The 16,014-nt window shown below is 42.4% G+C and overlaps 1 protein-coding gene across 1 annotated transcript in view; it reads left to right on the top strand.

Moving 5' to 3' along the window:
- Window positions 1-16,014, top strand: part of LOC126278655 (uncharacterized) — a 1,016,423-nt gene that overhangs the window by 915,147 nt on the left and 85,262 nt on the right. Inside the window, exon 4 of the mRNA XM_049978869.1 lies at window positions 9,290-9,423. Within this exon, the coding sequence (XP_049834826.1) occupies window positions 9,290-9,423 (134 nt within the window). The remainder of the gene's footprint in view (window positions 1-9,289; window positions 9,424-16,014) is intronic.

Genomic DNA, 16,014 nt, shown 5'->3' with positions numbered 1-16,014 from the left:
CTGATTTGATTCACTAGCTTTTGTCATTGTTGTTTGGTTAAAGTCCTCCTGTTGTATCAAATCCTTTGAAAGCTCCTTCCAACGACCGTTTGTAGTGTCAATTAATTGAAATATGGCACCGCGACAATATTTCTCATGCACAGTTTCCTTTCTATTTAAATCCAGCGCTATCTCTTCTCCATTTAATCTACATTTACCTATTCATTCCAAAAAATCAATCTGATAATTGTATTCCTGCATACTTCCAATACCAAGAATACAGTCCACTAATAACTTCTCCGCTACAAGGAACATGCATTTTATTGCTCCATTTCCCACATTCATCGTATTTTGACATTGGGAGCGGGTGCTCCAACAGCTCCGATGATTTTGCAGTTTTGTACCGGCAAAATTGGTACCTTTTTCTTCCTAATAATTCTCCTAAAAAGAGCGCCTGAGATGACATTGGTGGAAGCGGCGGTGTCTAATATCACATTCGTTGGAACTTCGAATAAAGACTACAGGATGAACATTTTTTTGTCAGGGTTAAAGATTTGAAACTGTCTCTGTTTAATCATCTTCTCCTCAACGGTACTACAATTCCAAAAATCATCCTGTTCGTACTTTTGCCTGTGGCTATCCGTTATATCGAATCTAACTTGTGACGTTCCAGTTCTGTCTACATCAGATCTTGACGTGGACGGAATGTCACGAGCAGATTGAGAATTTTGTTTCCTACTTCTCGTTGTTTCTAAATCATCCTGCGAGAGATTTAGTGATCTCTCTATATTTTCTTTCCAACGCGAGAATTCTTCGCCGAGTTGTTCACGAACTTCCTTTAACCCTTTGTTGAAAAAATTTTCCTCAGAACTCTCTGAAATTGACTGTAAAGCTAATTTCACAGTTTCTTCTATCGTTTCCGAACGAACATTTTGCCGCTCTAATGTCATTTCTGAAAACATTCCCGCAAGTACATTCATTCTTTGTTCTACTGACTCCTGTTTTTCCTTCACTACGTTAAATTGCTTCTTTAGATTATCTTGGGATTCTATAATTTCTGGTATCATAGCTAAGGAACACTGTATGTCCTCTTGAGCTTGTATTGCTTGAGGAAACAATTCTATTTGTTTTTGCATCGTGTCAATTTTGACGGATACATATTCGGTTAGTTCCGCTTTTAATTTACTATTGTTTTCTTGGCATTGGTAGCGGACCTGCTCAATTTGACCAATAAGATTCTGTTCGGTCCTTTCTGCCTGTTCTTTTATTTCCTGTGTCTGGGTATTTAATCTCTAATCTAGTTCGTTAAAGGTTGCTTTTAATTGATTTTGTAATTCTCTTTGAATTTCGGCTAATTGATTTTGGAGTTCATTTTGTATAACGGATAAGTCTCTTTTTACCTCCGCTTGACCTTCGGCTAATAGAGACAACTGTTGCATAATAACAACTAATGTGTCAACAACCCTCGGATCAGCTGTTGTATGAATGTTTTCTGAACCAGCGGGATTATTTATATTGCTACCGCTAGCCACAACAGTCTCAGAATTGGTATCCGTGGCCTCTGCTTCTGCGCAAACAGGTGAAGGCTGTTGCACGTCTCGTTGCTGATTCAATGACATTTTAAATGCCGCTCTAGTCGATACCATTAAAGAACTGTCAATATCTGGTTCTAGTCACTAAATACAGTTTCAAAATTACTGTCGTAGGCACACTTAACTTTCAAATTGCTTCACAGATGGTATAAAGTTCAATGTCCAGATACGAAAGTCACACAATAAACAGTTCTACAATCTAACTACTATCTGGAAAAAGTTCTTTCTAAATTGATTTCAAACTATTTTAACTACAGGATAAAAAATTTTATTTCTCTGGCCTTGTTCTGTAGTCTCGATGTTGTCCAATAGTTGAAAACGTTTCATGATATCCGCAATCTTTTCCTATGGGCACCGAATCTCTCTTCAGATTAGTACCTCTCGTTCTCGTTGGTTTTCATGAAACAAAAAATACATATATTATATAACAATCCAAGAGAGTCCTGTCACACTGGCGCCACTGTAATTTTTCCCCCTATCCACGTGATTATCAATTTGTTCGAGCAATCAATCATTCATGATAGGAAACACAGTCATAGCTCAGTTATTCAAAATGATTCAGAAATTTTACTTGTTAGAATGAAATCCGGCGATGATTCTTCTTCTCTGCAGGCTCGTGCTTTGTGGCAGTCTGCTAATCTGTACAAATAAATTGCCTCGTAATTTTGGGAGCATTGTATAATCACTCGGGAAACCTCAGATCAAGCGGATATCTGGCTTTGATGAAGTTTAACCTTCCGAAGAAGTAATGGAGCTCTTGGATTATTAAATGCGGGTTCGTATCCAGTCTTTCGGAAGTTCCCTTCTGATTAACAACTACGCAATATATCGATGAATATCATTAATTCTCAAATGTCAAATACCTTTTGTATGAAGGAGCAATATATATATATATATATATATATATATATATATTTCCCTTTTAATCGTACAATTCCGTCTCAGTTATCTTTTGCCATAAATCTCAATATTCAGATTACAATTCTTCAAACCAAGCTGAGGCTAATTGGCACGAAGACAATCTCGGGAGCTTTTTTCTTCTAACAACCACCAGAGAGAGTACTACAAAGAATAATTATGCGTTCATGGCATAGCTATTGTATGAAACTATTTTGCGCATGGATTCTGCAAGTATGAAGATAGAAAATTTGTAAACGTCATTCAAGGGTAGAATTGTATCAGAATAATTCATCGAAAATAAAGAGATATTGCAAGATTATTTGAGTAAATATCGTGTGGCAGGTTAGTAGTAATACACTGACTTCCGACTATTAAAGCATATCTAAATATGCGATGTCACTCATTATTAACGAGAAGGAAAGCTTTTAGAAACAATAATTTTCTATGTAAATGCAACAGTTGGGCTAGCTGTCTAGCGTGTGTCTGTGGATTTTTATGGTCACACTGAATTACGTCAATAGTAGCAGCTATACTCGCATTTTCTGCATTTAATACACAAGTCTTACAGGAACGTTTCGAATATTAATAATCATATTGCAGGTTTACTTGTGTAGATATCGTAATTATAATTACACACCTTAATTCGACTTGCGAGTGCAGTCTGGTCGAAAAAAAGTCGCTCATGGATAAATGCTAGTTTTGAAAAAGTGATGGTTAGGGTAGGGGTGTTCATTTCTTATTGGTCTAGAAGAAAGGGCGGATGGGAGGGTAGTGCTTAGTGTTTATCTGAAACACAATCCACATATTTGGGCCGACGTGTTGGGATCTGTTTGACGTTGGTGGAATGGCCCTACCTTAGGTGGATACTTTCGTAAAGGTGACTCTTCTGACAACAACCTGGTCGGAGGCGATTAAGTATAAATTGCGCAAATGTATCGGTCGTTACTGAGTTGTCGAGCTGTGTGGTCACGACAGTAATCCAAGCACTGGTGTTTGCGCTCACGGCTCTGTACCACACGTTAACTTCAGAAGGGAGGCTACTCTGTAGGCCACATACATTTCGCCGCCGATACAACTCTCCCTATCTCTTTGTCCCTCCTCAGGCGCGCACTTTTGTTTGGCAGTACTATTTCTTTTACGCATAGCGTTTTTGATTAAATGCGTAAGAATTTTACTCTGACATTATTTCAACCAGTACGAGAATGAGATCGTTTTAACGCATCCTAGTATTGTAGGGATATATCGAGCTGTGGTATTTCTGCTGGGTGTTCCACAAGGCTAACCTCTTCGAGGTGATAGAGGCACACAATTTAACTAGATATGAAAAATAGACTAGTGTTCTGCAAGACGTCTAATAACTCTCAAGAAACACATTTAAAATCAATGTCATGCTCTCTAGGTTCGTACTTTGTAGCGATGTGCTAATTCGTATACACACAGTATCTCTGGTTCGAAGTACCTGGATTGTTCTGACGCCATTTCTAGCAACTATAATGTCACACACTCCAGTAATGTAGTAGTGGTTTAGAAAGTGTTTATCTGTCGCAGCATTCTACTTGTTATAATGTTATGTTCGTTCCTTACCATTTCTCTGTTGTAAAGTAACTGGTGCTGTGAGCGATGCTGGTACGCGATCTCACGTTGTGCTCTTTGGTCTCCTCCCTGTGCAAATGTAAACCCAACTGGGTGCGGTTTTAGCGCTGGTAAAGTCCCGTAAATCTTCGTGGGTCATCGAAGTGGGTTAACATCGTGCCCTGATTTGCCGAAAATTATGTTAGTGTCGATTATATTTCAGCGAGAATGTCATTGTTCTGAGCAGTTTGGAAACAAAACTCTACAATGGTCAATGAGACCCCACCTTACAGGTCAACAGGGCGTCGGTATTGTTGGAAGAACTTCTATATGAAACATTTATGCGCTTTTGCTTTGTTCGCTGGGATAAGGACAAGCTTAAGGCATTTGCGTCACACTCTTTATGTTATACTGAACCTAAATCCACCACAGTTTAAACACGTATCAGATTTGCGGAAACATTAAAGAAAATCGTACCATGTGACAACCCGTCCCAGTACCACTTTTAGAATGACTTTTCAGGTAAAACATGATGTGCGTACTGCCAATTTAGTACCTCTCAAACAAGACCAATATTTGAGCATATATTGGATACTATGTCGGAAACACTACTACATCGGCTAACAAAAGAACATACCACAGCAACAACAACAATTACTACTACTACTAGTAATATTAGTAGTAGTAGTAGTAGTAGTAGCAGCGCTGCTAATACTGTTACAAAATACGCATTTCCTATTACATGAGATAAACATCAACATCCAACGATAAAGGTCGGCTTAATTCTTATTTTATGTAAGTACTGTAGTACTTACGCCATATGTTGGTGACAGTATAATGCTATGAATACAAGAAACACTTTGTAGCCATCTGTCTGTTTTTAGTGAAATTTCTAGTTCTTTTCAGTATATACTTAAAGTTTGTTGGTGACTGTTTTTCTGCCGTGTATACAGTGTACATATAGTGTACGGATTAGAATTGAAATGCAGCGCGGCAACGCAACTATGATAATGACACGTGTTTGAGGACACACAGATGCAACATAACGGGTCATAATGGTGGATGTGCAAACAATACCAATATCCTCTGTTTCTGTAGTAATATGATAGCACAGCAATGTTCTGTGATACAGAGTCAAAGTGAGACATGCACCAGGTGTCAGGAGCCGATAAACTTACCAGTTGTGGAACGTACCGTACACAGTATGCATACAACATGTTGTTTACCTTTCAGATATGCTAAAATCAACGATGTGGTTCTGCAAAGTTACAGCAGATGCTGCCCAAGGTACATCCAGGCGCGCTCCTCCACATCCACAAGAATTGTGGTCTTTACCATACACAGGGTCTGCTATAACTAGTTCATAGAGAACATATTGTTTACGCTTACATAATATTGTAGTATCTAAGTTACTGGAGTCGGATCTTTTATGAGGCAGATACACAGCAAAGCCGAATACTGAAAAGTACTATTTAAAACCTTCTAATAATGTCCTATGTCAAGTAGGGTAATGGCAAATGTCAAAACCAGGTCATCTGCGGCCGAGTTGCTGTTAACTGCGAAGCTTACCAGTCAGAGGACGAGCTGTGTCTAGAGCATATACACTACATTAATTACATTTGTTTGTCGAAGTGAAAGCTGATCTACATTAACGACTAGTATTCAGTGCTCTGCAGCCACAGAAGGCTAGCTGTTTTCCAGCAGTTAGAAACCTACCAGCAGGGAAGATGCTGCATGTAGTTTACTCGCACTGTACTGTATACACTCGTGTGTTAGGGTGAAGTCCAGCTACAGTAACGACAGGTGTTTGTCGCTTCAGATCTACAGCAGGAAGTAAACTACATGGTCGAAGAGAGCGAGACCTGCCAGCTAAGGGTATGTATATGTTTGTGGAGCAACGTAGCTTCACATCTACAGGGACAAACTCCGGGGGTGGGTGTGAAGCGAGTATTACCAGAAAGGGTAATTGCTGAATGCACTACATATGCAGTGCCTAATATGTATTTGGTTAGTAACATGGTGGCTCAGCCTCAGTACCAGCAAAGGTTTTTTGTCGCAGACCAGCAGCAGGATCAACTTTAGGTGTGGGCGAGCACATCCAGCTGAGAAAGACAACACATTGTTTCCATTTGTGCAGCAGAGTGGTAGCGTATGTCCAGTAACGTTGTTTTTGCCCCAGAGCCCCACCAGGAAATGCCTCATGGACATGTAAATAGCAAGTTGTACCAGCTGGGACTGTTTGTAACACACATATAAAATATGTAATACATTGTTTACCCTTATGTAGTAGAGTGGTAGTCAATTTACAGTAGTACCTATTATTTGTTACCATAGGAAGTCAACAGGAGCTGTCAAAGAGTGGGCCACAAGTGTGTCCTTCAAGCTGGAGGAGACGCTGTTTGTAGTGTGTATACAAAACATCATCAAAGAACCAAGTGCTTTTGTCCCAAATCCCTTGTAGAATTTATCCCAAGTGTGCCTGAGTGACAAATCGTAACCACTCTGGGGAGATGTGGTATGTAGTGTGTGTAGAGGGCTATTCGTTTATTTAGGTCCGATGGGTCGCGAAATTGAACCACAGTGCAAATCCGATGAATCTTTGCACAGATGTTTTGGGCAGTGTCTCTAGTATGACTGCCGATCGCAACATGTCACTCTTTTCACGTCTGAGAGCGCAGTTGGAACGTAAAGATGACTAGAAAATAGTGTCTCTCGCCAAGTGTAAGTGCCTGCTGAGAGATTTCCCCTGATTTAGTGCAACCCATGTACCGTGTCAAGTATTTCCTTCTTCATGTCAGTTCTCGGTTGCACAAAGCTCCTGCAGATTTTCCGGCTGCGGTGGCCGTGCGGTTCTAGCGCTTCAGTCCGGAACCGCGTGACTGCTACGGTCGCAGGTTCGAATCCTGCCTCGGGCATGGGTGTGTGTGATGTCCTTAGGTTAGTTAGGTAGGGGACTGATGACCTCAGCTGTTAAGTCCCATAGTGCTCAGAGCCATCCTGCAGATTTATCGATCGGACGTGTCTGATCATTTAGCAAACAGCCGAGACGTGGCTCCCTCTAGGTTTCATCGTTGATCACATGAAGCGCTGGCTATGAAGACAACACTTCGCTACAGTCAACGAGATGCAGATCAGACGCAGGCGGCTGCATTCTGTGACGAGGGTATTGGAAAATCTGTAAAACGATGTGACAAATCTCAAAGTCGAAGCAACGACTTTTGTGTACGACATTGTACGCAACGATAAGTAGAGGTGGGCTACGGAATTGTGCAGTAACTGTCGCAGTAAAAAATCTGAAAAAGAGCAGAAATTACTAGTGACCCAACAATCAAAAGATTGACATTATTGGCCATTAAAGTTGCTACACCAAGAAGAAATGCAGATGATAAACGGGTATTCATTGGACAAATATATTATACTAGAACTGACAAGTGATTACATTTCCACGCAACTTGGGTGTATAGATCCTGAGAAATCAGTACCCAGAATAAGCACCTCTGCCGGTAATAACGGCCTAGGTAAGCCTGGTCATTGAGACAAACTGAGCTTGGATGGCGTATACAGGCACAGCTGGCCATGCAGCTTCAACACGATACCACAGTTCATCAAGAGTAGTGACTGGCGTATTGTGACGAGCCATTTTCTCGGCCACCGTTGACCAGACTTCTTCAGTTGGTGAGAGATCTGGAGAATGTGCTGGAAAGGACAGCAGTCGAACATTTTCTGTATCCAGAAAGGCCCGTACAGGACCTGCAACATGTGGTCGTGCATTATCCTGCTGAGATGTAGGGTTTCGTAGGGATCGAATGAAGGGTAGAGCCACGGGTCGTAACATATGCGTCCACTTTTGAAAGTGCCGTCAGCACGAACAAGAGGTGACCAAGACGTGTAACCAATGGCACCCCATACCATGATGCTAGGTGATAAGCCAGTACGGCGATGACAAATACACGCTTCCACTATGCGTTAATCGCGATGTCCTAAAACACTGATACGACCATCATGATGGTGTAAACGGAACCTGGATTCATCTTAAAAAATGACGTTTTGCCATTCGTGCACCCAGGTTCGTTGTTGAGTACACCTTCGAACGCTCTCCTGTCTGTGATGCAGCGTCTAGGGTAACCGCAGCCATGGTCACCGAGCTGATAGTCCATTCTGTTGGAAACGTCTTCGAACTATTTGTGCAGATGGTTGTTGTCTTGCAAACGTTCCCATCTGTTGACTCAGGGATCGAGACGTAGCAGTACGATCCGTTACAACCATGCGGATAACATGCCTGCCATCTCGACTGCTAGTGATACGAGGCCATTGGGATGCAGCACGGCGTTCCGTATTACCCTCCTGAACCCAACGATTGCATATTCTGCTAACAGGCATTGGATCTCGACCGACGCGAGCAGCAATGTCGCGATACGATAAACCGCAATCGCGATAGGCTACAATCCGACCTTTATCAAAGTCGGAAACGTGATGGGACGCATTTCTCCTCCTTACACGAGGCATCACAACAACGTTTCACCAGGCAAGCCGGTCAACTGCTGTTTGTGTATGGGAAATCGGTTGGAAACTTTCCTCATGTCAGCACGTTGTAGGTGTCGCCACCGGCACCGATCTTGTGTGAATGCTCTGAAAAGTTAATCATTTACATATCACAGCATCTTCTTCCTGTCGGTTAAATTTCACGTCTGTAGCAGGTCACCTTCATGGTGTATCAACTTTAGTGGCCAGTAGTGTACTTATATTTCTCCAAGTGTATGATGAATCATTACACATAATGCCTCAAGAAACATTGTCCAGCTACCTTAGTGTCTGCAAGGATAAAACACAGACAAAGTTACTGTAGCATAGTTGCTCCAAGCACAAGTCGACTGGGATGCCACCGTCGGCCGTCCTATATTTCAGCGGCAGAGGGTGCTCATAGTCCAGAGACGCTGTAGGGGTGGCTCAGCGGGTGTGCTCCATTGGTTCAACTGGATGCTGCACGGCGCTGTTGGTGTTGGAGAGAAATTTGCAATACTCCCGTACAGCAGTATCGATACGTGACATCACAGCGACTATGTACAAAATTGTCTGAAATGTGTAGCTAACCATTGCAAATAAAATATTTTGATTTTTCACTTTGGATTATATTTCGCGACCGATCGGACCTTAATAAACGAGTAGCCCTCGTACCATGCCTTGTTTACACTTGTGTAGTGGAGTGGTGTGTGGGCGCCAGTAACGGCAGGTGTTTGGTGCCCCAGAGCCGCAGCAGGACGCGCCTCAGGTGTGGGCGAGCAGCGAGTCCTACCAGCCTGGGGAGACGCTCAGCGCCAACTGCAGCTCGGCGCCGGCCCGGCCAGCCCCCAGCCTCGAGTGGCTCGTCAACGGCCTCACGGTGGGTACCTGCAACCTCTAGCTCTCTTCTGCCTGCATCCGTGCCACCTTACTTCAAAGGTTTGTGCAAAATCTGATTAGAGAACTTTTACCAAGTCGATGAAATTCTTCGGGGTACATTGTCAATGTGTAAAATTTCTCCGATGCCGTAGCCGCTGTTGCAAATGACCTTAGTCAGGGTCCTTTTTCAAACTGCTGAATGGGAAAAGTTTTGTTTCTTATGTACTGGTGGAAGAGGCTGTTATTGTAATCTGATAGGGTATTGATGTTGAGGAGGACGGTTGTTAAGACATCCTTTATTGTTGTTTACACTTTTTTTTCGCTGGTGAAAAAGCCGATTTTTTTAAGCAGCAACAGAATAAAAGATGTTCTCGGCTCACCCAAGCTACTTGCTTTCGCAGTTTATGAAATAGGATGCGAGTGTCGAGTAGTGAATCTAGGGGAGAAAGCGCGACTGATGAGGACACGAACATCTGAACATGAGAAATGCGAGGGTGAGTCAAATGAAAACCTCAAATTTGTAATAACAAATCGAAATTTTCCGCCGTTACCCTGTAAGTTGGTAAGCGTGCTTTAAACAGCGTGCAGAATGGCCTGTAGGTGGCAGCATAGTTCAGATGCACACATACCGTCGCATACTTGCACCAGGAAAGAACAGCTTTCTGTTATTCTGTTTTTGTGTAGTGAAGGTGTGAGACCTATTGAAATTCATCGACGAATGAAGGTTCAGTGCGATGGTGCACGTTTGTCACAGCAGCAAGTCTACGAATGATATAGGAAGTTGGCAGATGGTGTGACTTACGTGGAAGATGCTCCTCGTCCAGGTCAGGCACATCGAGTTGTGACTCCACAGAACATTGCAGGAGTTGAAGCCATAGTGAAGGAAAACCATTGAGTGACACTGAATGACATTGCAGCATGTTTACAGATTAGTCATGGGTCAGCACACCACACTGTGCATGATGTGCTCCAGTTTCACAAGGTGTCTGCAAGATGGGTGCCACGGCAGATGACTCCTGAAATGAGAGAACGACATGTTGATGCTTGTGAAGAGCTACTTCGGCGCTTTGAACCAGAAGGTGATGGCTTCCTTGCAAGAATCGTTACTGGGGACGAAACCTGGGTTCACTTCCTCCAACCATAAACGAAGAGAGCGAGCAACCCAGACCTCTCCCCAAGTGATTTCCATATGTTTGGACCACTGAAAAACGCAACGGGAGAAAAGAAGTTCCGTTCTGATGAAGAGGTACGCCACGCGGTGCATGATTGGTTGCGCAGACTACCAAACGATTTTATTTCTAAAGGAATTTAAGCACTTTGTAAGCGCTGGAGGACTTGCACTGGGATTGGGAGAGATAATGTTGAAGTGCGATATAGCTTTGTACCACTTCTGCACAATAAATGACATTTAAACAAGTATTTAACGTTTTCATTTGACTCACCCTCGTATATCCGACTAAGACAACACATCATGGCAGTGGTGGCAGAACACCAGGATGAGTGGGAAACAGATTGAATTCCGAGAAGCCTGCGTACTGGCAACACACCATCTTACTATCAAGAGGAAGCAAAAGAAATGAAATTATCGTGTGGCCTTGATGGCCGGGAGGCCCCATCCGGAGAAGATCGGGCACTGGGTTGCAAGTCTTATTTCAGGTGAGGTCACACTGGTCGGCCTGCGTGCCGGTGATGATAAGGACAACGCAGCACCCAGTCCACTAGCGGAGAAAATCTCCAACCGGACCGGGAGTCTAACCCAGGCCCGATGGATGGTAGGCAAACATGTTACCGCTCAGTTAAGCAGTCTGACATAGGAGGAAGATTAGAGAGACGATAGATACGGCAGAAAGGGCACACATTGTGTAGGAATAGTGTCTTTGATTTGTTATCAAAACGTCATCGATCTCTGTTTCGAAACCCACCACCGCTTAAATGTTGATTAAAAATCAACATTGGCGGCAGAAGACTTAAGGCATAAGAAGCCATACTCATTCCGTCAACGGCATGTCAAAGAGGGCGGAGGAGCACACAGAGATTCAGGGCACTCTCTTGTCCTTGGGGTGGCAAACTGGCCCTAAAATTGGAAGAATTAGCAATGATCAACGGCATGAGGATGCAGAAGGCAATGGAAACCACTGCATTAAAGACACGTAACCACGAATTGAAAAAGTGTCATGATAATCTCTCCAGTGGACAAAGATTCCGGAAGAGTGTCACATTCGGATCTGTGGGAAGGGAATGCCAAGGGGGAGGTAACCATGTGGAAAACAGTCCATAACCAGTCAAAGGATTACGCTCTGCGACTGGAATATCAGGAGCTTGAATATGGTAGGGAAGATGAAAATCCGAAAATGGAAATGCACAAGCTCAGTCTAGATATAGTAGAGGTGAGTAAAGTGAAATGGAAAGAAGAAAAGGATTTCTGATCAGATCAGTATAGAGTAATAAAAACAGCAGCGGAAAATGGTATAATGGGAGTAGGATTTGTTATGAATAGAAATGTAGGGCAGAGAGTGTGTAATTGTGAACAGTTCGGTGATAGGGTTGGTCTTCTCAGAATCGACAGCAAACTGACACCGACAACGATAATTCAGGTATATATGCCAGCATCGAAAGCTGAAGATGAAGAGATAGAGAAATTATATGAGGACACTGAAAGGGTAATACAGCACGTAAAGAAAGATAAAAATCTAATAGAAATGGAGGACTGGAATGCAGTTTTAGGGGAAAGAGTAGAAGAAAAGGTTATAGGCGAATATGGATTTGGAACAAGCAACGAGAGAGGAGAAAGATTAATTGAATTCTGTAATAAATTTCAGCTAGTAATAGCGAGTACTCTGTTCAAGAATCATAAGACGAGGAAGTACACCTGGAAAAGGCTGGGTGATACAGGAAGATTTTAGTTAGATTTCATCATGGTCACACAGAGATTCCGAAATCAGATACAGACTCAAATACAACGAAGTAGTGATGAAGAGTTGGCTGAAGTTTAAGAGATTAGTCAGGAAGAATCAATCGGCAAAGAAGTGGGATACGGAAATAATAAGGAATGACGAGGTACACTTGAAGCTCTAAAGAAAGGCTGAAGATACAGCAGAAAGAAGTAGCTCAGTAGGCGCTACAGTTGAAAAGGAATAAAAATCTCTAGAAAGGGAAGTCATAGAAGATGGAAAGAAAATCACAGATACAAAGAAGGTAACTGAGGAGAAACCATGGGTAACGTAAGAAATGGTTCACTTGATTGATGAAAGAAGGAAGTACAAAAACGTTGAGGGAAATACAGGAACACAGGAATACAAGTCGCTGAACAATAAAATAAATAGGTAGTGCAGGAAAGCTAAGACGAAATGGTTGCCTCAAAAATGTGAAGAAATCGAAAAAGAAATGACTGTCGGAAGGACTGACTCAGCATGTAGAAAAGTCGAAACAATCTTCGGTGACATTGAAACAGAAAGGTGGCAACATTAAGAGCTCAACGGGAATTCCACTGTTAAATGCAGTGGTGAGAACCCATAGGTGGAAAGAGTACATCGAAGGCCACTACGAGGGGGAAGACTTGTCTAATGTGATAGAAGAAGACACAGGAGTCATTTAGAGGAGATAGGGGATCCAGAATTTAAATCAGTATTTAAGAGAGTTTTGGAGGACTTACGATCAAATAAGGCAGAAGTGGTAGATAACAGCCCATTTGAATTTCTAAAATCATTGAGGGGAGTGGCAACAAAACGACTATTCACGTTGGTGTGTAGAGTATACGAATCTGGCGATATACCATCAGACCTTCGGAAAAATACCATCAACACTATTCCGAAGACTGCAAGACCTGAGAAGTTCGAGGATTACCGCACAAGCAGCTTATCAGCTCATGCATCGAAATTGGTGACAAAAGTAATGAACAGAAGAATGGAAAAGAAAACTGAGCTTATGTTACATGACGATCAGTTTCGCTGTAGGAAGGTAAAGGCACCAGAGAGGCAATTCTGACGTTACGCTTGATAATGGATGCAAGACTAAAGAAAAATCAAGACACATTCATAGGAGCTATCGTCCTGGAAATAGAGTTCGAGAACGTAAAATGGTGCAAGATGTTCGAAATTCTCAGAAAAATAGCGATAATCTGCAGGAAGAGATGGATAATATACAAGATGCACAAAAGCCAAGAGGTAATAAGAAGAGTGGACGATCAAGAAAGAAGTGCTTGGATTAAAAAGCGTGAAAGGCAGGGATGTAATCTTCCGCCTCCGCTGTTCAATCTGTACATCGAAGAAGCAATGACGGAAATGAAAGAAAGGTTCATGAGTGGAATTAAAAGTCATGGTGAAAGGATGTCAATTATATGATTCACTGACGACATTGCTATCCTGAGTGGAAGAGAAGCAGAATTGCATGATCTGCTGAATTGAATAAACAATCTAATAAGTACAGAATATGGTTTGAGAATGAATCGAGGCAAAACGAGAGTAATAAGAAGCAGCAGAAATGAGAACAGCGAGAAACTTGACATCAGGTTTGTTTGTTACGAAGTAGATGAAGTTACGGAATTCTGCTACTTAGGTACCAAAATAACCAATGACGAATGGAGCAAGGAGGACATCAAAAGTAGACTAGCACTGGCAAAAATGGCATTCCTCTCCGAGAGAAGTGTACTAGTAGCAAACATGGCCTTAATTTGAGGAAGAAATTTCAAAGAATGTAGGTTTGGAGCAGAGCGTTAAATGGCAGTGAAACATGGATTGTGGGAAAAACCGCAACAGAAGAGTATCGAAGCGTTTGCGATGTGGTGTTACAGAAAAATATTGAAAATTAGGTGAGCTAATAAGGTAAGGAATGAGGAGATTCTGCACAGAACAGCGAAGGAAAGAAATATGTGGAAAACACTGATATGGAGAAGTATGATAGAACATCTCTTAAGAGTCAGGGAATGACTTCTACGGTACTAGAAGGAGCTGTAGAGGGCCAAAACTGTAGATGAAGGCAGAGATTGGAATACATGTAGCAAATAATTAAGGACGGAGGTTGCAACTGCTGCTCTGAAATGAAGAAGTTGGCACAGGAGAGAAATTCGTGGCGGGTCGCGTGAATCCGGTCAGAAGACTGATGACGCAAAGGAAAAGAAAGAAACAGCCTAGCGACAGCCAATATGAATAACAGAGAGGACGGGACAGACTTCCGGCGTCCGGTTTGCCAGCAGTAACAGCGCCGCCGGACCGCAGCCCACGCGAAGCAACACACACAGGCGCACGGGACCACAGATGCCGAAGGTACACACAATAGCAGCACGCCTCAGGCGGCACTAGGCGGTAAGTAGACAGCACTACGTCACACCTGCTGCTCGATTCTGAATTGCCTGTTTCCACAACTGACCAGCAATTAAGAAAGTACCAATCAAGAACGTCTACTTCCACCAATGAAAAAAGAAATAATGCAAACAGCAATGAAGTACGTAAAACACCCCACCTCCTCACCCTCGATACCCTATCAGATTACGATAACAGCTTCTTCCGCCAATAAATAAGAGCCAAACCTTCCTCATTCAGATATTAGGAAGAGCACCATGGGGAAGGCCATTTGCAACAGTGGTCGAGAATTGTGCACTTTAACAATATGGCACATATAACAATTTTATTGACTGTGACAATGGCCTCGGAAGCTATGATTACAAATTTTTACGAAGTTTCCTCAGAATTTTTTTATTTCTTGCATTAGACTAATGCCACTACCAATTCTGTTTATACAATTAAAATATCGGTCCGTGCACGATGGTGCTCAGTACCAAAGTGTTCCAAAAAGCCGCACGCGAAAATTCGATTTTTCAGTGGATCGTATCTCAGGTTCTATCGATCACTGAAATAAAGGTTCAAGTGTTTTGGATAGTCTTTGGCCTAGTGACTATTTATATACGTTTCGGAAGAATGGGCTTACTGTCAATATCGTACAGCAGAGGGTCAAAATTTAAACATTCCACACTTCCTCGCGCCGGAGTGGCCGAGCGAATCTAGGCGCTTCAGTCTGGAACCGCGCGATCACCACGGTCGCAAGTTAGAATCCTGCCTGGGGCATGTATGTGTGTGATGTCCTTAGGTTAGTTAGTTTTAAGTAGTTCTAAGTTCTAGGGGACTGATGACCTCAGATGTTAAGTCCCATAGTGCTTAGAGCCATTTGAGCCATTCCACACTTCCTCCAGCGCAGCCAAATTGAGCAAATCAGTTGTTTCTTTCCTATTAAGTGTTTTCTAGCGTCGACCTCAGATTGATTGTAAAAGCACCATTTGTCCGAGAAACCATGAACTTTTGAGGAAGAAAATACCAACTATCGGGATGGCCACTTCTGTAATTTCTATTCATGGCAGATTGCAGAAATTTCTAGAATGTATTCTTCAGATGATATTCTCGGGGAACTTCGAAACCTATTTTTGTCTCATTATCCCTTAGCAAGATGAAGAGGTTCAAAGTTACCATACTTGTGGAGAAGACAGCAAAAACCGGTTTTAGCCGTTTATGCGGTTCGGGCCGCAATCATCTAAATAAATATGCATAGTAAATGTTCAAATTTTAACAGTACATTGTTTAGACATTCATCTCGAAACACCAGT

This window comes from Schistocerca gregaria, chromosome 6 (genome assembly GCF_023897955.1).
Source record: "Schistocerca gregaria isolate iqSchGreg1 chromosome 6, iqSchGreg1.2, whole genome shotgun sequence".
Classification (NCBI taxonomy): domain Eukaryota; kingdom Metazoa; phylum Arthropoda; class Insecta; order Orthoptera; family Acrididae; genus Schistocerca; species Schistocerca gregaria.
Note: the sequence above shows the minus strand (reverse complement) of the source record. Positions and strands in the feature narration are given on the sequence as shown.